The 23,605-nt window shown below is 36.4% G+C and overlaps 2 protein-coding genes across 3 annotated transcripts in view; one reads left to right on the top strand and one right to left on the bottom strand.

Annotated features, from left to right (window-relative positions):
* Window positions 1-11,548: 11,548 nt before the first annotated feature.
* Window positions 11,549-15,441, bottom strand: LOC311083764 (uncharacterized protein; the record flags this gene model as incomplete). Its single annotated transcript, XM_084115519.1, has 4 exons — window positions 11,549-11,710; window positions 11,990-12,054; window positions 12,187-12,315; window positions 15,039-15,441. 4 exons carry the CDS (start codon window positions 15,439-15,441, stop codon window positions 11,585-11,587), a joined length of 723 nt encoding a protein of 240 aa, XP_083971645.1. The 3' UTR covers window positions 11,549-11,584.
* Window positions 15,442-17,059: 1,618 nt separating this feature from the next.
* Window positions 17,060-23,605, top strand: part of LOC311083663 (protein CutA homolog) — a 37,594-nt gene continuing 31,048 nt past the window's right edge. Inside the window, exons 1-2 of one of the 2 annotated variants that reach the window (XM_084115380.1) lie at window positions 17,060-17,343; window positions 19,512-19,660. In XM_084115380.1, coding sequence (XP_083971506.1) covers window positions 17,248-17,343; window positions 19,512-19,660 — 245 coding nt within the window. In that variant the 5' untranslated portion in view covers window positions 17,060-17,247. The remainder of the gene's footprint in view (window positions 17,344-19,511; window positions 19,661-23,605) is intronic. The other variant, XM_084115379.1, reaches the window with a different exon arrangement.

The raw sequence follows: 23,605 nt of genomic DNA, 5'->3' as shown, positions 1-23,605 counted from the left end.
GAAAATATCTCATTGCGTTCCCGAGTTATAGCCATTTTAGTAAAATTAGCTCCGCCTCCTGCGAACGTTTTGACACCTCATAGCAACCATGTATCAAAATTTCAACTTTTTTTCGATAATTATTGATATTCAGACTCCAGAGAACATTTCTGCACTGGTTTGGTTCCGATCGGGCGAAAAACCAGGGACTAGTTTGCAAAAGTAGGTTTTGAACAAAATCCAATATGGCGGAAAAATTTGCATACCGGAAATGAAATACCTCCTATATTTTTTGTTCGGCTTGAGCCAAGGATTCCAATGATGTATGACACTTGAAGCTGGGACAAATGGTTATTGAGATATGAGCAAAATAGTGGATTTTTTTTGTTTTTTGCGCTATAGCGCCACCTATAGGCCAATCGGGCTCATACTTTGATAACCTCTCCTCGATTTTTGTACTACCTTGTGGCCAAGTTTCAAGTCTCTAGCACTTACGGTTTGGGCTGCACAATGCGTTTTAGCGGAGAAGAATAATAATAATAATAATAAAAATCCTTACAAATACAATAGGGTTTCAGCACTTCGTGCTTGAACCCCTAATAATTAAAGCTGCAAGCAGCATTTATCGGGGTTCAAGCATTTAAGGCCTTTAAGCACATAAGCATTTAAGACATTACGTTTTATTTAACAAGCTTTTAACCACTGAAATTATAGATGGAAAAATCCATTTACAGCCAATATAGGCAATTTACCATAGGAAATATGTAGTTTTAAAACTTTTTGCCAGTTATAGCGCCACCTATGGTCCGATCTACATGAAATTTTGCATGCTTGTTTAGAATGTTATGGCACATATGCTCACCCATTTTCGTGAAGTTCTGAGTTTTCGTTTAGGATTTATAGGCTTCTGAGTGCATTTTGCCACGCCCATTTTCTTTATGACCCAATTATACCCATGCGAAAAATGCAAAAGTTCAACTTTTTTTCGATAATTATTGATCTAGAGAGTCCAGAGAATTGTCCTAGACTGGTCTGGTTCTGATCGGGCGAAAAACCAGGGACTAGTTCGCAAAAGTAGGTTTTTAACATATTCATGAATATTTAATGAACAGTTTGATTGACAGTGATGGTTCTTGAGGCAAAGTTGTTCAGCATGAGCAGATCTATCAGATGATATGCATTTTGTGATGATAAGTGTAACACCACGTGATTACAGAGCCTTAAAACTCGTTAGCGCCAACTAGTGGCCGATTTCTTTCAAAATTCTTACAGACCTCTAGGGGCTTGAGCCGAACATGCCCATCGAGTTTCGCTCCGATCGGACGTCGTTAACGGTGCTCAAACCTCATTGGCCAATGGCGGCCATGTTTTTTGAGATACGCCAATATCCTTTTAGACATACATGGCCCCTTGGGCCAAGACACTGCATACCAAATTTCAAGTCATTCGGAAAAACGGTCAGTTGTCTATATGTTTTTATTTGTTTTATAGCGCCACCATGTGGCCAATCGACGCAATTTTTTTACTGTGACCTCAGATTGACCTCTTACACATGTGTACCAAGTTTGGTGAAGTTTACTTAATTACTTCTTGAGTTATAGCCATTTTAGTAAAATAGGCTCCTCCCACAACGTTAATTTTGCACCCCCTAGCGACCATTAATCGAAATTTCAACTTTTTTTCGATAATTATTGATCTTCAGACTCCAGAGAACAATTCCGCACTGGTTTGGTTCCGATCGGGCGAAAAACCAGGGACTAGTTCGCAAAAGTAGGTTTTTGACAAAATTCAAAATGGCGAAAAATCTATCATGGCGGAAATGAAATCGGAGATATACGTTTTTTTCTTCAGAAGCTCTGGATTTCAATGATATAAGACACTTGAAGCTACGCCTTACGGTCTGGGAGTTCTGAGCAGTTTTGCGCTTTTGATTGCTATAGCGCCACCTATGGGCCGATTGGGCTGAGTCCGTGTATCTGAGTAGCGAGCAATAGTACTACCATCTGGCAAAGTTTCAAGTCTCTAGGTCTTACGGTTTGGGCTGCACGATGCGTTTTATGGCGGAAAAATAATAATAATAAAAATCAGGACGATTACAATAGGGTTTCAGCACTTCGTGCTTGAACCCCTAAAAATCAGGGCAATTACAATAGGGTTTCAGCACTTCGTGCTTGAACCCCTAATAATAATTAAAGCTGCAAGCAGCATTTATCGGGGTTCAAGCATTTAAGGCCTTTAAGCACATAAGCATTTAAGACATTAAGATTTATTTAGAAAGCTTTTAACCACTGAAATAATAGATTGAAAAGTCCATTTACAGCCAATACAGGCAATTTACCATAGGAAATATGTGGTTTTAAAGCTTTTTAACAGTTATAGTGCCACCTTTAGTCCGATGTCCATAAAATTTGGCATGCTTGTTAATGATGTTATGTGACATATGCTCACCAATTTTTGTGAAGTTTTGAGTTTTCGTTTAGGATTTATAGGCTTTTTAGTGTATTTTGCCACGCCCATTTTATAAATGACCCTATTACAGCCATCCAAATGCAAAAGTTCAACTTTTTTTTGATAATTATTGATCTAGAGAGTCCAGAGAATTGTCCTAGACTGGTTTGGTTCCGATTGGGCAAAAAACCTAGGACTAGTTCGCAAAAGTAGGTTTTTAACATGTTTGCGAATATTAAATGAACGGTTTGATTGACAGCAATGGTTTTTGAGGCAAAGTTGTTCAGTATGAGGAGATCTATCAACTGATATGCATATTGTGTGGATGTATGCAACACCACGTGATTACAGAGCCGAAAAAACTCGTTAGCGCCAACTAGTGGCTGATTTCTTTCAAAATTCTTACAGACCTCTTGGGCCATGAGTCGAACATGCCCATCGAGTTTCGTTCCGATCAGCCTCCGTTAACCTTGTCTAATAGGTGCTCAAACTTCATTGGCCGATGGCGGCCATGTTTTTTGAGATACATCAATGTCCTCATAGGCATACATGGCACCTTGGACCAAGACACTGCATACCAATTTTCAAGTCAATCGGACAAACGGTCAGGTGGTTATAGCCCTTTTCATGTTTTTTTCAAGTTATAGCGCCATCTAGTGTTCAATCGTTGCGATTTTTTTACTGTGACCTCATATTGAACTATTACACATGTGTACCGAGTTTGGTGAAGATACCTCATTTATTTCTCGAGTTATAGCCGTTTTAGTAAAATAGGCTCCTCCCACAACGTACGTTTTGGCGCCCCCTAGCGACCGTGAATCGAAATTTCAACTTTTTTTCGATAATTATTGATATTCAGACTCCAGAGAACATTTCTGCACTGGTTTGGTTCCAATCGGACGAAAAACCTAGGACTAGTTCGCAAAAGTAGGTTTTTGAGAAAATTCAAAATGGCGGAAAATTTTCCCAGGCGGAAATGAAATCGGAGATATACGTTTTGACCGTCTTGAGCCAAGGATTACAGTGATATAAGACACTTGATTCTATGACAATCCGTCTAGGAGTTATGGCTGATTTCATACTTTTGCTTGCTATAGCGCCACCTATTGACCAATCGGGGTCATACTTTGATAGGTTCTCCCCAAATTGAGGACTAGCATTTGGCTGAGTTTCAAGTCTCCAGCATTTACGGTTTGGGCTGCACGATGCGTTTTAGGGGAAAATAATAATAATAATTAAAGCTGCAAGCAGCATTTATCGGGGTTCAAGCATTTAAGGCCTTTAAGCACATAAGCATTTAAGACATTAAGATTTGTTTAGAAAGCTTTTAACCACTGAAATAATAGATGGAAAAGTCCATTTACAGCCAATACAGGCAAGCTTTTTAACAGTTATAGCGCCACCTATAGTCCGATCTCCATGATATTTTGCATGCTTGTTAATGATGTTGTGGCACATATGCTCACCAATTTTCGTGAAGTTCTGAGTTTTCGTTTAGGATTTATAGGCTTTTGAGTGCATTTTGCCACGCCCATTTTCTTTATGACCCAATTATACCCATGCGAAAAATGCAAAAGTTCAACTTTTTTTCGATAATTATTGATCTAGAGAGTCCAGAGAATTGTCCTAGACTGGTCTGGTTCTGATCGGGCGAAAAACCAGGGACTAGTTCGCAAAAGTAGGTTTTTAACATATTCATGAATATTTAATGAACAGTTTGATTGACAGTGATGGTTCTTGAGGCAAAGTTGTTCAGCATGAGCAGATCTATCAAATGATATGCATTTTGTGATGATAAGTGTAACACCACGTGATTACAGAGCCTTAAAACTCGTTAGCGCCAACTAGTGGCCGATTTCTTTCAAAATTCTTACAGACCTCTAGGGGCTTGAGCCGAACATGCCCATCGAGTTTCGCTCCGATCGGACTTCGTTAACGATGCTCAAACCTCATTGGCCAATGGCAGCCATGTTTTTCGAGATACGCCAATATCCTTTTAGACATACATGGCCCCTTGGGCCAAGACACTGCATACCAAATTTCAAGTCATTCAGAAAAACGGTCAGTTGTCTATATGTTTTTATTTGTTTTATAGCGCCACCATGTGGCCAATCGACGCAATTTTTTTACTGTGACCTCAGATTGACCTCTTACACATGTGTTCCAAGTTTGGTGAAGTTTACTTAATTACTTCTTGAGTTATAGCCATTTTAGTAAAATAGGCTCCTCCCACAACGTTAATTTTGCACCCCCTAGCGACCATTAATCGAAATTTCAACTTTTTTTCGATAATTATTGATCTTCAGACTCCAGAGAACAATTCCGCACTGGTTTGGTTCCGATCGGGCGAAAAACCAGGGACTAGTTCGCAAAAGTAGGTTTTTGACAAAATTCAAAATGGCGAAAAATCTATCATGGCGGAAATGAAATCGGAGATATACGTTTTTTTCTTCAGGAGCTCTGGATTTCAATGATATAAGACACTTGAAGCTACGCCTTACGGTCTGGGAGTTCTGAGCAGTTTTGCGCTTTTGATTGCTATAGCGCCACCTATGGGCCGATTGGGCTGAGTCCGTGTATCTGAGTAGCGAGCAATAGTACTACCATCTGGCAAAGTTTCAAGTCTCTAGGTCTTACGGTTTGGGCTGCACGATGCGTTTTATGGCGGAAAAATAATAATAATAAAAATCAGGACGATTACAATAGGGTTTCAGCACTTCGTGCTTGAACCCCTAAAAATCAGAGCAATTACAATAGGGTTTCAGCACTTCGTGCTTGAACCCCTAATAAAAATCAGTACAATTACAATAGGGTTTCAGCACTTCGTGCTTGAACCCCTAATAATGGCTCATCCCTGCCACTGTCACAGTTGTTTTTCTGTCTGAGTCTTGTTTTCATTAGTCACATGTCTTCCTTTGTTCTGTTTTCCCGCCACTCATTTGTTTCCACGGTAACCATCATTCATCTGTTCATCTGTCACACCTGTTCATCTGTCACACCTGTTTCCTCGTTAGTCTTGTCAGCTGTGTCTCATTTCCCTGATCTGTTTCCCTATGTATTTAAGCCCTGTGTAGTTCGGTAGAATGAAATGTCCTTATTCCTTTATATCCGCGGGACTCGTGTGTGGCACTGATATCTGTCTCTTAGCAATCGTGCCCTGCTTCATACCACAGTCATGTTAAAAACATCAATGTATTCACTCATCCATACACATTATTAGATCCTTCGGCATGACGGCAAGTTCCATATTTCCGCTTATGCGTCATCAATCTACGCCTTTGTTATTGTAAGAGGTTAGTGACCCCTATCAGTGAAAAAAATTACATATTGTAGCTTTAAAATTTATTTGGAGTTCTTCTGCACAATGCATATTTCTTATTATGAAGCCTATGGGCCCTATCATACACCTGGCACAGTATTATTATTATTTTTTGTTATTTAAAGAGCACGTTAGTATAATGTGCGCCTATAGGTGAGTCTACAACACGCATACACTCTGCTTATTACACACACAGAGACGCGCAGCAGCACACAAACATGCCAAATAAAAATAAAAGAATTACAATGTAAAAGATTAATATTGTGTACATAAAGATATGGTGGAATCCATCGTGTCCTGTAGATGGTCTGCTTGCGCGCTTTAACCTCACACACAAGCTGATCCGTTTGCGCTCTGGAGACGCATTCAGTCTTTTACGCTTGCAAATTGCGCCATCTAAATTGGTAATCCGCCATGGCGTGAGCGCAACTCGCTTTTAAAGGCAATGGGAGATGAGACTATGATTGGTTTTTAGTACGTTACGCCCAAAACACACCTATTACTCATTAAGAGAATAGACACAACCCTTTTAGACCATGCGCTGGGCGCGCCGACCATTTTTCTCATCGTTAAACTAGCAAAAGTGGATTCGACACGCCCTAAGTGCACTTGCGCCCTGCGCTTTAGACCATGAGCTTAGATCGTTAAAATATGTGTTTAATATCACCATTAGTAAGGATAGTATGATCACTGTATAATTTAAAGGCAAGATATTTAAAGTGTCCCTAAAGTATACTTGTATATACTAATTTAGTATACCAAAAGTACAACAGGTATTTATATTAATTACATAAATATGTAAATGTATTTGTAGTATACTTAGCATAAAATAAATGTATTTCAAAAATACATTTTAGTACATTTATTTTTCACTAGGGATACCAGGCCTATAAACTATAATCACTGGCTTCTGGCAACGGCTGTATGTGCGTTCACGAGAGAGTTGAGTTCCGGTGGAAGGGTGGCCTCTGACCCGTCATATGGTGTAGCTCCTCTTCTCTTATATCGAAATCCTCTTTAAAACTTTCTTAAAATTCGTTTTAGACTTCTAATTTGTGACCGCCATTATGCCTTAAATGCGCCTTAAATGCGAGTATGTTGTCCCAAATATCTGAAATAGCTATAAGTATAACTTCCTCCCAAAAAAACTGTTGATACGGACATTGAAAGTGAGGAAATACTTTATATTTTGTATTTTTTTACGTTTGAAATTGATCGGCTACAAAGCGTTCATGTCAAGAGTGCAGATAAAACTGATTTAAAAATCATCCACAGTGGGAGAAGTACAGTAAACATATAGGAAAAACAGCAATATTATTGTGTTAGAGCTTGAAGACACCTTGTAATCCATAACAACATTACGCACACATATTTTAACTTAGGACTACCACTGTATTGTATTTCGCACTTGTTTATAACCCATATAACCCAACTATTTGTGTTTGTTATATAATAACTCAATAAACATTAAAGTGACCCAATATGTTTAACCCAGATATGGGTACAAGAAACAACCCAAACATGTTTAGAATGAATGCATTTGTGAGCAATAAGGACAACAAAAGATAAATAGAAAACAATTCTAGTTTATTTCACATGTTTGAGATTCAGTTCATACAGAGGATCTTTATTTGTTCACTACATTTACATGTATCATCTTACTAAAGTGATTAATACAAACAAGTAGCAGTAACATGTAATGGACATGAATGGGTTTTTATATTTACTGTGTGAAATGATCCAGACTTCATGTTCTGAATGTTATGGGATGTGGAGTCAATGCTATTTCCACCTTTTGAGTCATTACAGACGATACAACTTTCTATAACTGACTTTTACATTCATTCTTCATAAAGATTTTTTATGAAGTTGTTTTTGTCAGTTTTGTTGATTGTGTATGTATGTGGCTATTCTTTCAGATTATATTTTTGAATGTAACTTTAAATATATTTAGCCTACCTTCAAAATATGTAAAACTCTCAAATTAATTCTTAGCAGTAAAAAAATGTAAATATTATCTTGTTTGTTTGTTTTTGAATGTTAGATGATGTGCTTTATACAAACATATCCTTGCAAAGAATATCAGTTTTGTCACACAATTTCTTCTACATTCATTGACCCCCCAAAGCATTGTGATGGAAACATTTGAAGCTGTAAATCTGATTAAGAAAGTACACAGCTGAAATGGGGTCAGTGAAATGGGGTCTGAATGTTGCATGCATCTGAAGTTCGGCTACTTGCAAAAACAAAGATGTCAAATAGTTTCCACTTTATTTTCCGTGCAAAGAAAACTGCTTTGTAAGCAGGGGTTGTTTTTTTCTTCCTTTTTTTTTTCTTCCTTTTTTTTCTTCCTTTTTTTGCTGATTAGTGCTGGTTTGGTGGAGATGTTGCTTAAATGAACGCTGTCAGTGCCTAATTGGTTGTTAGGTATAGTCATCATTTATGAAGGACTAAAAATGACAGAACGAAAAATAAATAAATAAATAAATAAAAGTAGAAATAAATAAATAAATGCAGAAATAATAGTGAAAATAAATACATTTTGGTATTATAAATGGCTATTTCTGTATTTTTACATGTATTTATTTATTTATTTATGCAGTTTTATATGTATTTATGTATGTATTTATACATTTATTTATATATTTATGTATTTATATATTTATTTATTTATATATTTATATATGTATTTATTTATACATTTATTTATTCCTACATTTATTTATTTCTGTATTTCCACATTTCTACATTTATTTATTTCTGTATTTCCACATTTCTACATTTATTTTTCCCTGCGCATGTATGCTAATTGACCAATGGCTAACCACGCCCACAGGCGCTTTGGCAGCTGTCACAGTAGGAGACATTTCACTAGTGATGGGAAGTTCGGCTCTTTTCAGAGAGCCGGCTCTTTTGGCTCAGCTCCCAAAGAAGAGCCGGCTCTTTCGACTCCCGAAAGGCTCTTAATTTAGGATTTTTTGTAGGCCTTTATTTTACCATAACTTTGCAAAAATGAATGGTTTGTGTGTTGAAAACCCTTTCATGTGCAGTGTTTTTATGCATTTATTGCACAAATTAACAACAAAACAGCAAATAAACAGCTCTGTTGTCATTGAATGCAAGTTTTTTAAACCTAGGGATCCTATATAAAGCGACGAGAATACTTTTTGTGCGCAAAAACAAACAAAAATAACGACTTTATTCCACTATTAATTTCCTTCTCTCTGGGCCTCGAGTCTTTTCACGTAGTGTTTTTGCGCAGCGTGTCAGTGTTGTACGACACACGCATCACACACATGACCAGCGTCGGCCAATAGTGAGCCTACGTGGTGACGTGTAACACAGACATGCTGCGCAAAAACACTACGTGAACTAACTCGAGGCCCAGAGAGAAGGAAATGAATAGTGGAATAAAGTCGTTATTTTTGTTAGTTTTTGCGCACAAAAAGTATTCTCGTCGCTTGATATACTTAACATTGAGCCACTGTAGTCACTTAGACTATATTAACGATCTCTTTAATAACTTTTCTGGGCCAGCAAGTTTCAATCCCTTATAAGCCTATGGAGAAGTGATCCAGCTCTCAAATTTAATCAAAAATATCGTCATTTGTGTTCCGAAGATGAACGTAGGTCTTACGGGGTTGAAACAACATGAGGGTGAGTAATTACTGACAGAATTTTCATTTTTGGGTGAACTAACCCTTTAACGTTGTTACGACTCGTTAACTTGCAGTGGAGTGCTGCTTCGCTTCACCCACCTCTCTGTTTTTACATAATGGTATGATCCCATATCCTCACATCTGATTGGCCGCGATGCGATTGCTGACCAATCAAAACAAAGTTCTGCCTTGAGGAAAGCAGAGAAAGGAAAAAAACTGGGAGCCGACTCTCACTCGATGCGAGCCGGCTCTTCTGATTCACTACAAAGCATCGGCTCTCAGAGCCGCATCTTTTGCGCATGACACATCACTACATTTCACAGGAGTCAATTGATGATTTTTTGGAGACAGAAAGATTATATATCATCTCGATGTCACCAAAAGGGCCTTAAAATATGCATTGGAGGGTTATATTAGTAATTTTATTGTTGAGAAGGTCGATAAGCTTCAGCTCCAGAACAAAGATTTACAGTTCACAGTGTAAACGTTATAGTTTGGTGCTATTTCGCTTCAAACGCTTTATACGCGCGTCCTATTCGCTTTGGATTCAAAATGTTCAAGCGTCGAACTAGACGCGGATACGCGCGAATTTGACGCTCTATTCGCGTTTGGTGTGAGCGCAGAATAATGAACAGGCTGCGATGTCAAGATTGCATTGCTGGAATGTGTGTGTGTGTGTTTGTGTGTGTGTCTGTGTGTGTGTCAGAGAGCGGGCGCGATCGAACAGTGGAAACATAAAAACATACTCCATTTTGTTCATACAGGACATAATTAAAACTGCAAAGTTGTTAAGCCTACTTATATTTGTGTAAAACACAACATTGTGCTTTTGTCAAACTGTAAACTCTTGTCAAACTGTAACCTACAACTGTCACCCAACCAAAATCACACACAGACGCTGTTTAAAAACCAAAATGACAAGAAAAAACATAAAAACGAATGAAAACTGATAACCGCAATGCATTGCAATGGATGAGGAAGCAGAGAATGTCCGAGTGAATTGGGTTAGCTATGCGTACTGTGATTGGCTCATCGCGTTTGGGGGCGTGGTTTAGCCATTGGTCAATTAGCATACATGCGCAGGGAAAAATAAATGTAGAAATGTGGAAATACAGAAATAAATAAATGTAGGAATAAATAAATGTATAAATAAATACATATATAAATATATAAATAAATAAATATATAAATACATACATATATAAATAAATGTATAAATACATAAATAAATACATATAGAAATGCATAAATAAATAAATAAATACATGTAAAAATACAGAAATAGCCGTTTATATTACCAAAATGTATTTATTTTCACTATTATTTCTGCATTTATTTATTTATTTCTACTTTTATTTATTTATTTTTCGTTCTGTCATTTTTAGTCCTTCATAATCATTTAAACTGCTCTTATGAAAATTATTATATTAGTTTAACCAGCGCTCATATTTAATCATGTATTATGAAAAAATCTACATTTATATTTATACTTTATATAAACATTGCTGTCTTAATTTTACCCCAGTTTATGTTCTACAAAATTTGTAGCTCCATTGTTTATTTACATTTTTTTTGTTACATTTAGTCATTTAGCAGACACCTTTGTCCAAAGCGATTTACAAATGAGGAATACAGCAAGCGAGTCATCATGAAGAGGCAAAAACAATGATACTATATATATATATATATATATATATATATATATATGTATATATATATATATATATATATATATATATATATATATATATATATATATATATATAGATGTATATATATATATAGATGTATATATATATATAGATGTATATATATATATATATGTATATATATATATATATATATATATATATATATATATATATATAAATATATATAGATGTATATATATATATAGATGTATATATATATATATATATATATATATATATATATATATATTATATTTATATATATATATATATATATATTTATATATTTACATATATGTTATATATTTCTTATTTTATCTAATATATATCTAATTTTATCAACATCAATATTTTATCAAAACCAATATTTCAGATATTTATTTGTTAGATAACCATAAAGTTGTGGATAATTTATAGGTCTTGTTTTTTTCAATTAAATTTTGGGTTTATGTTGCTATATGTCCAGCTGACTGTACATTATCATTCACCTAGGTGTGCATTTTTATATCATTGTACACACTGAAGTCCTCGTTTGGTAATCGGTTGCTCTTTGTCCTTTGGTTTCCTCGTTTGGGGATGTTCAGTGATGCATAACAAACATCTCTATGGACATCCTGTGGAAACATTTTTATTTTATTTTTTTAGTGGTATTGTTTTTAGTAGTATAATAATTTTGTGATTGTAAAACAACTCTCTTGTGGGTTCAGAATAATGTTTCATTAGTATTAGAACTGGTAGAAGAAAGAAAGAATGATGCCACAATTTTTCATTTTTCATTTTCAAAATTCAATATTCAATATTCAACAATTGCAAACTGTTCAAACTGTTTCAGACTCATATCTTAGTAATTTTCTGCATATGGGCTATTGTTTAAACTTAAAAAATAATTTTACCTCTTCTTGGCTCAACTGTCTTTGCATCTCAGAACTGCTTTGATGACCTTCAGACTCCTTCAGCACTGTAAATTACACAGTCAAAGGTCTTATCTCTTATATGATTTTATTTTTTAAAAATGTGATTCCATTAAACATAGAACTACTTGACGGTACAGCTATTAAGTCTAAAGCATAAAATACTGTTCTGATCTCACCTGTCTTGTGGCAGCAGCTGTAGCCACAGACAAAAGCCAAAATCGCAGAGAGAAGAGAACATGCGGGACACACTGTTTGAAGTATCACCCAGCACTGCCAGCAGTCAAAGACAGGCTCAGAGGGGCTTTCTGAGGAGAAGATTGATGAATTACTGATGAATGAAGAAGATTGATGAATTAATTAATGACCATAACCTTTAAGGTTAATGAATTAGCTTAATATTACAGTTTTTCTCGATTGCTTAAACACATTTCTTGAAACTATGCCTCGTATTCTCAAAACAGTAAACACATTCCCCAAACATCCTATTTTCAGGTCAAAATGAAGCTCTACACTCAAAACCAACCTGTTTCCTGTTCTGGAAACTCTTGCTGAAAAACCAAACTTTGCCCAGACAGGACATACAAGCCCTCAAAACACACACTACAACATAGTCTAACACACTGGTGCAATAAATTCAAAACAACATTTCCAAAACTGGTAAGTTTTTAGTATAAATTGTCCTCTGTCCAGTTCACTCTTTATGTTGGTTGTGCTATTCACCCTGTTTCGTTGCATTTTTCTCTAAATTAAAATCGTTCTTTTTTTTGGTTAGTTTATTAAAGTACTTCTGCTATTTGATCCATCACGCTTTCCTTCATCTTCTTTGTGAACGTGAACATTACACTATACAGTTACATTTATATGTGACACTGGATCACAAAACCAGTCACAAGTCACACGGGTATATTTGTGGCAATAGCCAACAATACATTGTATGGGTCAAAATTATTGATTTTTCTTTTATACCAAAAATCATTAGGATATTAAGTAAAGATTATGTTCCATGAAGATATTTTGTAAATTTCCTACCGTAAATATATAAAACATTTATTTTTGTGAGTGAATGCAGCACAATCGCGAACATAAATGGACAAATTTAAAGGCGATTTTCTCAATGTTTAAATTTTTGCACCCTCAGATTCTAGATTTTCAAATAGTTGTATCTCAGCCAAATATTGTCCTAATAAACCATACATCAATGGAAAGCTTATCTATTCAGCTTTCAGATGATGTATAAATCTCAATTTAAAAAAAAATTGACCCTTGTGACTGGTTTTGTGGTCCAGAGTCACATATATAGTGTATACTGTACACACTCAGTGGTGAGGGGTTGCTGTCACACAGTCACAAACCTCTACTTGCCGTATAGTTCTGATATGATTTATCTTTGTTTTATTTATTACATCACAAGAAAGAGCTGTTTTATCAGGGTTGTGTATAGGTTTTATATCACTGTAGATAGATTCACATTAGATATATATAATTAATTATATTCAGTTTTATTCTGATCTGTTCTATTCTATTCCTCATTAAAAGAGCTTCAATGTAAACGTTAGCTTTCATCAGCTCTAAACACATAATCAAAATTTCACATAATTTTTTAGGTCTTTTTAACACACAAACATTTTTTTTAAATTATTATTTTAAAGTTAGTTCGACCTAAATGCTGATTGAATAAAAGATTCAACTTGTATATCACTATTTCTTTTTCAATGTATGTGGAACATGCATGGAAGAAGGAAAAATCACTTGGTCCAGCTGAACATTAAGTGTCTTTTATGTACTAACATTTAAATGAATCATTTGATACAAAGCGTCAAAGCAAAGCGTCAAATACAAAGCACTTATTGTGTACATGTTTTGTACCTGCATGTAATTACAGCTGTAATTAATTTCTGTAATTACATCTATAATTACACTGTTGACCCTTCCTTTACACATTTCACCAATCCATATCACCAAATCTGTCCCACCTTGACATTACCCATATCCCACCTCAATAGCAGAAAACGTGTTTTGTTCATTATATAAGTACATTACTATAACAATTATTATTATTTTATATTATTTTTGATGCAGTAGTAGTAAAAGACCTAATATAAAGTGTGACCAAATGGAGTCAAATTAAATGTAAGGTATAGGGGTGAGTAGGGCACAACCTAACGCGGGGCTAGTTGTAACACACATGGTTTAAAACTTTCCACACATGCTAGCATGACGAAACTTAGTGTATTTACTAGTTGCCATATCAACACTATATAAAGAAAAAATTGCGCTAAAATTAAAAAAAAAATCTTTGGAAGATATCACTGAACATTTATTTAACCATAGCAAAAGTAAATTTCTTAAGTTATTTTTTTTGTATTTATTTAAAATTAGACAAATCTGATATTATATTAATCTCCAATCTGTTATTTAACAGTTGTTCTTTAATGCTGATATAACCAGCAGAAGACCCAGTTTCGCAAGCGGGGAAGATTATAACACTGCGTTACAATGTGCCCTATTAGAACTATATATTCTATTCTATACTTTTATGAATTCTATTGAGAAACCATGAGAAAAGGTGAATAAAGACTGAGAGTCAATGTTCAGAAATTATTCATTATTATTATGTTTTGAACTATGCTGTATAGCTGTGTTTTGCAGTCTGTTTGTTGACATCCACATTTTACAGTTCATGCATTCTCTGGAAATCGACTCATGACCCTAGCGTTGCTAGCGCCATGCTCTACTGTTTAAGCTAGAGGAATGCTGAGCTATACATATCTCAGAAGTGCAAGAGATGGAAATGATAAAACCCACTTAAAAAGTAATTATAAAGAAATCAAATATTTTCAGGGATTTTAAACTAATTCTCTAATTTTCACCTCAAGTTTTTTAAAGGACTATACTTCTTCTTTTAGTAGGCTATATATATATATTTTCTATATTATTTTATTTTTTGCTTTAGTAATTATTCAGTGTTCCATTTTTTTTATTTTTTTTTATTTTTTTATAGAATGTTTGCAGTTGGAAACAAGCTTACCAGTAGAACCGTAAGTGAGATTTACGACAGTATCCGGAGCGTGGTACCAATCTTTCTCTGCCATTTTTCCTTCCTCTTCAATCATCTTGGTCTCTACGTTTGAGCAATAGTAGAGACCAAGGTCTGCTTCAGTGATGTTCTCAATCACTAAGTCATAGGATTTTGAAGTATTGTTCCAGGACAGAGAGAATCGAGGAATGGGTTCTAAAATGCTCTTGTATGCAGAGATGATCAGAGGTTGTTGGATTTGTGGAGACCAGATCTTGACCCATTGAATTTCTTGTCCTGTGATGAACTCACAGTCACAGTGTAGAGTTGCATTATCTCCAGGCCTGACCACCACCTCCACCAGCTTTCCAGAGACCTTCCAATAAATGCAACTCAGTGCAACTACAGTATACATCCGAAAAGAAATGATGGGTTACATAAATAATGCACAGTCCTTAAATTGAGTGATTAAGAAATGCACATCCACATCCAAATTTATGCTAAACATTATATGTATATTATACATTACAAACATGAAATTTGAGGAGAAATCACTTACTAAGTGCAGCGATAGAGAGCTTCATGTTGGCCACATCTGAATGTTTGGTGGTGCTTGAGGGTGAGGAGTGTGTAACTGCCAATGTGATTTCCGCCCCCATTGATTTCTGCACAGATAAGTCTACTATAACTGTATATTTATTCTTAATTACATGAAGGCTTTTTGCTTGTTTAATGTAGCTATTTTTAAATTGCATTTGTTTAAATATTTATTCCTAATATTCTGTCACCCACAAACATATACATACAATATGAGGAATGTTTCAATGTTTAAATGCAAAACAATGCTATTTTTAGATAACCATTAAATTGTTCTCAACACCCACCAGATTTTGCTTTTATTTTCCGCCATAAGGGCTTATAAAGAGTCATCATACATTTCTGATTGTACTTAAAATTTAGACCAGTGAAGACTGCATAAAGTTGTTTCTTTTTTCCCCTCTTTTGCCTACAAAATAAATGTTGTGAAAAGAATTACAGTCATAAGACAAAACTAAGACAACTTTCTATGTGTTTTAATTTATAAATATGAGGCTATAGACCTGGTTTGAAGATGGAGGAAGTTCGAGGGTGGAATTGGGTCAGTGGTTTGTCAGATACACAGATACATTTTCCATGTTTCTGTCTGACGCACACACACACACACAAAAAAACTGATTGAAATAAAACACATCAGCAATTGAAAGAATTTTTTTTTCTTTTTCTCAAAGAGTGTATTACCATCATCAAAAGGCTGTTCTGGAATTATATATGGCTGAAATAAGTAGTAAGGTTTAACTGGCATAGTAAGGCTGCATTTTTCCTCAGTTGATGGACTTTTAAAAGTATCCATGTGTATTGATGAAATAAAAATTTAAATCACAAATATTAGTATTTATATTATCCCATTTGTTGTTTTATTTTTTATTTTTATTCCCCCCTCTGCTAAATATGCTGATTAAACTACTTTTTTGCTATTAAGTTAACAGTTGAACAATTCATTGGCATTGTTTGTAAGTAATGTAACTACATCGGCGCTCTCTGTCAATGAAAACCCATATTTTCAAAACCATACACTGTTCAAAACACAACATATTGCGACATCTAGAGGTTGTTGAAGACTCTGTATCCGTATGACTTGTAATCACCCACTGACAGTTTAAATACAAAACAAGCAGATAACAATCATGAACGCTTAGCGTAGGAGGTTTGCTGTGTCTGTCAGGTCCACGGGGTTAGAATTGCCTTCTCATTTGCCCTTTTCAACAACGTAAGGGGAAAATAAATAATACACAAATGTTAATTAACAAACCACTCAAATTAATTACATATCTGTAAATGAAATTTTGTAAACATACAATTGACTATTTTAATTTGAATAAACAATCGAACAAGCCATAGTGACATTAATTGTAGCACAAAACAAACTAAAAACAGTCAGAAGCAGCACTTAAGTTTATTAGGTTTCAATCCTCTTATGATGAGACACGTGCACCGCTCTTCATTGGAGGCCGGTATCCGGATACGAGCGTCGCGCAGCCGCTTTAGGAAATGCACTGACTGAAACTGTCCGACGCACTTTGGTGTGTTATTGGGGTGAACCTGCTGAACACCCTGCCAACTGTTTTGCGCACAGAAGCCTACACTTGACGGGTGATGTAACTTCTACTCTTGTTAAATAAATATGCTAGAGACCAAACCGGATTGCTTCTACCAGCGAAATCCAAAGGGCATTATGTCTTCGGCTGTTCCTCGATCGGGATTTGTGGTCTTTTGCGTGGTAAATCCAGTTTTATTTCTCTTGACACGTGACATTTATATAGAGAGACTTGAGCAGAACGTGCTTGGCAAGTTGAACACAGCAGACTTTTGACATGCTTAAATTTGGATGTTGCTACTTTGTCTTTCAAAACAGCGTAGCCTAAACTTGTTGAACAGGCTATAGCCCTGTGAGTAAATAATTATAAATATCAGGAACTCACGTGAAATTCCTAAAAGAAAAGAGCCTGATGTGAACTGTGCTCACGTGAAATTCTTAAAAGAAAAGAGCCTGATGTGAACTGTTTCAAAATGTGTTTCTGCTCCAACCATTTGCTACTATTGTGTGTGAGAAATTGTGTTAAGCTTTAGCGAAATGTATAGGCTACAATTTAAATGTAATACCAACTTCTGAATAACAAGCATTGTTTCTCAAAGAGCTGAACAAGCATGCTACATTGTTGTGGCAAATTATATAATCTGTTGTCAGGTCATCGCAGGATAATCCCTCACTGTTCTTTTCACACCGAACACGATAATGCATGTTTCTGTGGTATTGAAAGATGCGGTTGTGCATTCAGATTCAGCATTCAGTTCTTCAAGATCAGCTGACGAGTGCCTTCCTTGCGATCCTCAAATTAATGGTTGAAGTTGAGGATTGTTTCCTCGCTTGTAAAGTTGTGTATTGTGTCTGTTTGTGTCAAGTTACAACGTTTATATTCCTATCTTTTTCTCATTAAGGTCTTTATTCAGAATCCACATACTGAATAATAGGAATAAACAAAGAAATTAATTTTATTTAGGCTACCTTCTGGGTTTTTTTTTTTTATGGAAGTACTGGAGATGAATGATAACTCTTGCCAGTTATTATGCTGCATTTTAATACTGTAATTAGTAATTTAATTTATAGGCTACATTATTTATCATTTATGTTCATACAGTGAGGAAAATAAGTATTTGAACACCCTGCTATTTTGCAAGTTCTCCCACTTGGAAATCATGGAGTGGTCTGAAATTGTTATCGTAGGTGCATGTCCACTGTGAGAGACATAATCTAAATAAAAAAATCCAGAAATCACAATATATGATTTTTTTTTAACTATTTATTTGTATGATACAGCTGCAAATAAGTATTTGAACACCTGTCTATCAGCTAGAATTCTGACCCTCAAAGACCTGTTAGTCTGCCTTTAAAATGTCCACCTCCACTCCATTTATTATCCTAAATTAGATGCACCTGTTTGAGGTCGTGGCCTAGCCAGTCTCCAGACCTAAACCCAATAGAGAATCTTTGGAGGGAGCTCAAACTCCGTGTTTCTCAGCGACAGCCCAGAAACCTGACTGATCTAGAGAAGATCTGTGTGGAGGAGTGGGCCAAAATCCCTCCTGCAGTGTGTGCAAACCTGGTGAAAAACTACAGGAAATGTTTGACCTCTGTAATTGCAAACAAAGGCTACTGTACCAAATATTAACATTGATTTTCTCAGGTGTTCAAATACTTATTTGCAGCTGTATCATACAAATAAATAGTTAAAAAAATCATACATTGTGATTTCTGGATATTTTTTTTTAGATTATGTCTCTCACAGTGGACATGCACCTACGATGACAATTTCAGACCCCTCCATGATTTCTAAGTGGGAGAACTTGCAAAATAGCAGGGTGTTCAAATACTTATTTTCCTCACTGTATATATTTTTTTTCACTGTATAACTCATTTCACAACATTTCTGAATTTCTGCCAGAACACAGTGAGATACAATATATTTTTGATCTCTTTGTGAGTTCTGGAGAAGAATGAAAGTTTATTTATTTACTTTTATTTAGAAGAAATTATTTATTTATTTTGCCCCATATAATAAAAATTGAATGGTGGCCAATGTTGTATTCTTCCAAATATCATCTTTTTTGTTCCGAAATTCATACAGGTCTGAAATAACATTAAATTGAGTAAATGATTAATATAAACATTTTTGTGTAACCCTTTCTCAAAGCAGCTCTTCGATGCATTTTCTTTTGCATTTTCACTTGGACAATAACACGAAAATATACATTTACATACATTCTAGAAAATCCATGGGCATTTATGATATTAGATGATTTTGGTAGGCTACTATACACCATGCTTAACTGTATTAATGCTCTTTGTTCTCTCTAAATGGTCCTTCTTTTTTGTGTGCATATGTATAGATTTTAGTCCTTACCCTTGCCCTATACCCTGTGCTGAAGACTCTGGGTGTTCAGATTCATTCTGCCATCACAGGAAGCTTTGTGCCCGGATATCATTCTGTGCTGCTTGTCAACTGTCCTACTGAACAAACTGCTAGAGATATTGGCAGGTACAGTACATGCATGCGCAAACACAAACAAGGAAAGAAATATAGAGCGTTATACAGTGACAACACATGGTTCGCATTTTACGCATTTTACCACTTGCTTGAGCAACTTAATATATAAATCTGAATAATACGTTGTTTAAATTGTGTTTAAACGTCTATTAAAGAGTGTATATGTGTGCAAAGATTTGAAATACAAATAGTGAGTATGTTTTTGTGGTACAGCCGTGGATCAGTTACGCACTGCAAACGCAGCATACGTGAAAGCACTATAGCGTGTGCTGCTCCTGCACTCTTAGAAAGAATGTGTCAAAAATGACACAACCTGTGTTAAATTTTAACACATCTGTGGGTGAGCTCCAGGACTACTAGATTTGTGTTAATTTCAACTCATTCACTGTGTTAATGAGTTTAACACACTAAATGTGTCAGAAAGGTTAACATAAAGATGTGTAAAATATGTGTAAAAGATGTGTAAACGTGTAACATTAACACATTATGTGCTATCCTTAGCTACACACATTGTGTTAAGAAAGGTATCTAAAATCCTAAATCCTAAACAAAATAAGCATTTGACAAAATAAAGTCTGTGGTTGATTATCTTATTTATTATAATGACTGACATATCAACAATTAAATTCAATCCAGAATAGAACAATACAATTTAAAGCAGTCAAAAAGGAAATGTCCAACATAGGATAATGTCCAGCACACGGAGTATGTGTGAAACAGGCATTAGAAACAGGGTTGTTCCGACGATAGTAAAGTGTATCGATGATGATAGTCATACATATCGCAGATGGCTGATGCCTTTGACAATATCAAGACGATAAATGACTCAGTTTCCCATTAATTTATTAAATTATTATTATTATAAGGCTAGTTTTATTATTCAATTAATATTAGGACTTACAATTAATTTGCCTTCCCTACGATATCACCACATAACCACACTTGTGACAGCGACATGTGCGCATAAGGATTGAGGACCAAAGAAAACGTGTTCCCTTTCGAGGTCGGTTCTCTCAACATTGCGTCATTGATGACAGGTACAGATTGCTTTAAGACGACTTTGTAAGAGATGTCTTTGAAGCAGTGCCGTTCTAGCTCAGGAACTATTGAGCTTCCAGATCGACACAACTCGCGTGTACTTTACCTGGGTCATGCCCATGCGGAAACTGCAATGATTGCCCCCACTATGAGGAGATGAGCGTTACCCCCAATTTCCACCAGATGCGTAACGGCTGCGGAACGGCTCCGCTGCGTGACAGCTCCGTGTTCCGTCGTCCGTCAATACCCACCAGGTCCGGATTTGTTGCGGAACGGCTGCGGTCATGACTGACAGCTGACGTCACGATGATCGCGCGATATATAGTTTCTATAAACAGAACGTTATGAGGAATGATATATTATGACGTTTTCAAGGTGTAGTGTAGGGAAATATGATCCGCCATGATCACGGTGTATTTTATTTAGAAAATTAACCGGATCTTTTATTTTGTTTTGGTTTGTTCTGTTTTTTTGATCGACTTCCTGTCCTGCGCACTCTGCCCTGTAGTGCTGCGGAGCTCTCCGGCATCCGGCAAAAATAGAAGCTCTGCGTATCTGCTCCGGAGGGCTGCGGATCGCCGGAGTCGGAACGCAGCTGTACCGCATTCAGTGGAAATACACTCATTGACTTTAATGGAAACCTATTGACTCCGCCGCCGTGCCGGAGCCGTAACGCAGCCGGTGGAAATTGGGGGTTAGGATCCTTCGCCTCCGTATCGTAGGGGTGGGCGATATCTCGATATTTAAAATATATCGAGATATTTTTTTAAACACGATATGGATTTTGACATATCGTATATATCGATATATTGTTTATATTTAATTCTGATTTCGCCACTTTGCTTGTTTGCCTTCTCTGTGCTGTGTGCTCGCCCCCGCCTCCTTGCTTTTGTTCCCCCTCCCCTCGCGTGTTGTCTCATTCAACATGGTGGCGCCCGCAACCAGCCCGGAGGCTAACGTTACAGAACTCGTCTAAAAAAAAAAGGACAACTGGCTCAATTATATGGAGATTAGGGGTGTAACGATACATGTATTCGTATTGAACCGTTCGGTACGAGGCTTTCGGTTCGGTTTTCGGTACGCATTTTTCCTACCGACCAAAATTTCGTTATTTCAAATGTAGGCGCGTTGCGTGTGGCAAGCGCGCTCATAATGTAAGAGACGCCGGCGCGACCACAACATTGCCCAACATCAAATGGCAAACGTAATGCAAGAGGAACGAAACTGCTCGTTATTGTGTGGTTGAAGGACCGTTTAGACCAGTGCAGCGCGAGCCGATCGTGATCATGCGACACTGTTACTACACAGCGCTAATAAGAGATCCAGTAAAGAAAGCATTTGAATTCGCCACAGAAGTAATAACATCGCTGTGAGATCTAGTGAGAAGCATTCACATTTCTCCGTTATTAATGGATCAAACAGCGCTGACGTGGAAACCAGGAGAAACATTGTGCCATGAATGAACTATCCAGTGTCCACAGATCAGCAACATTAACCATGGATTTACTGTAGTAACACTAACTGCAACCATGGCTTAATGCCTTCAAGTAACATTACGTCGGTTTTATTTTGACATTATGAATACAATTGCCTCAAATGTTAATCTGAACTAAAATAAACCTTTGTTTATAACTACTACAATATTACATTTCATTTTTTCCAAGGAGCTGTTTTGTTTTATATGCTCCTAAGAAGAGTCAATTATAGCTCCAGAATTGCTCAAAGTAAAAAAAAATCATACTTTATGATGTTAGTTTTAATTATAAAAAAATAATTAAAAAAATATTATTTAAAAATGTTGCAGAAGCGGTTTGTTCCTACATGAACTGCCTACCTCTTTGCACTTCAATAAAAAAGACTTTGTGGTATTTGGCATATTTGTTTTTGCAGTACTTTTTGGGGGGTTATTTTTCTATATTTTATATATAAATCGAGATATATATCGTATATCGATGTAGCAAAATATATCGAGAGATTTTTTTTGCTCCATATCGCCCAGCCCTACCGTATCGCCATCGTCGTTTGTGATAAAATGCCCGTGAATGTGCTTCCCCCTCTCCACCACTGTGGAGCTGCGGAGAAAGAAGCAGCACCAGCCTGAGGCTGCTTTCTCAGGAGACGAGTTCATGTCGGCACAGTTCCCGCATACCTTGCACTCACCTGAGCCCCCTGTTACTTATGCCGAAGACTCCCTCTGCCCCACTGAAGGAGCCCACAGTGTCTTTTGGCATGTCGGAGGACAACGATGACGCCATGTTGACTACAGCCTCGGAGAGAGGATTGGTCACGGAGTCCTGTCCCAGAATCAGTGGTGTCACATAGCTTGCTTGGTGAGCGATTCCTGACATTTCAGAATGGTTAATGAGAAGTGTGTTAAGTGGCTACACTCTGCAGTTTTGTTGCAGAGGACCCCGCTTCAGCGGCGATGAGGTCTACTGTTCAGCCACAAGATGCTCCGATCTTGCGCACAGAGAAACATGCACTATCAGAGAAGCGTGTGATAGAGGTGGTACCTTCCGAGGATCGAGAGAGCGACTTTTACAGCCGTTATTTTGTGGTTCCGAAAAAAGATTGGTGCCCTCCGACCTATTTTGGATTTGAGACCATTGAACTGTGTTCTGTCATGCTGCTCTTTCTAAATGATCACCGTAAAACAAATCCTCGCACACATCCAACCTGGGAATTGGTTACTTTCGGTAGATATGAGAGGCGCCTACTTCCACATTCAGATGGCTTTCTGAGATTCTCCTTCGAGGGCGTGGCCTATCAGTTCCTGGTTCAGAACTGTTCACAACATGCATGGATGCTGCACTGTCCCCTCTGAAATCAAATTGAATGTGTATCCTGAACTATATGGATGACTGTTTAATTCTGGCTAGTCTCAAGAGCGCTCTAATC

Source organism: Abramis brama (genome assembly GCF_963993115.1).
Source record: "Abramis brama genome assembly, chromosome: 5".
Lineage (NCBI taxonomy): Eukaryota > Metazoa > Chordata > Actinopteri > Cypriniformes > Leuciscidae > Abramis > Abramis brama.
Note: the sequence above shows the minus strand (reverse complement) of the source record. Positions and strands in the feature narration are given on the sequence as shown.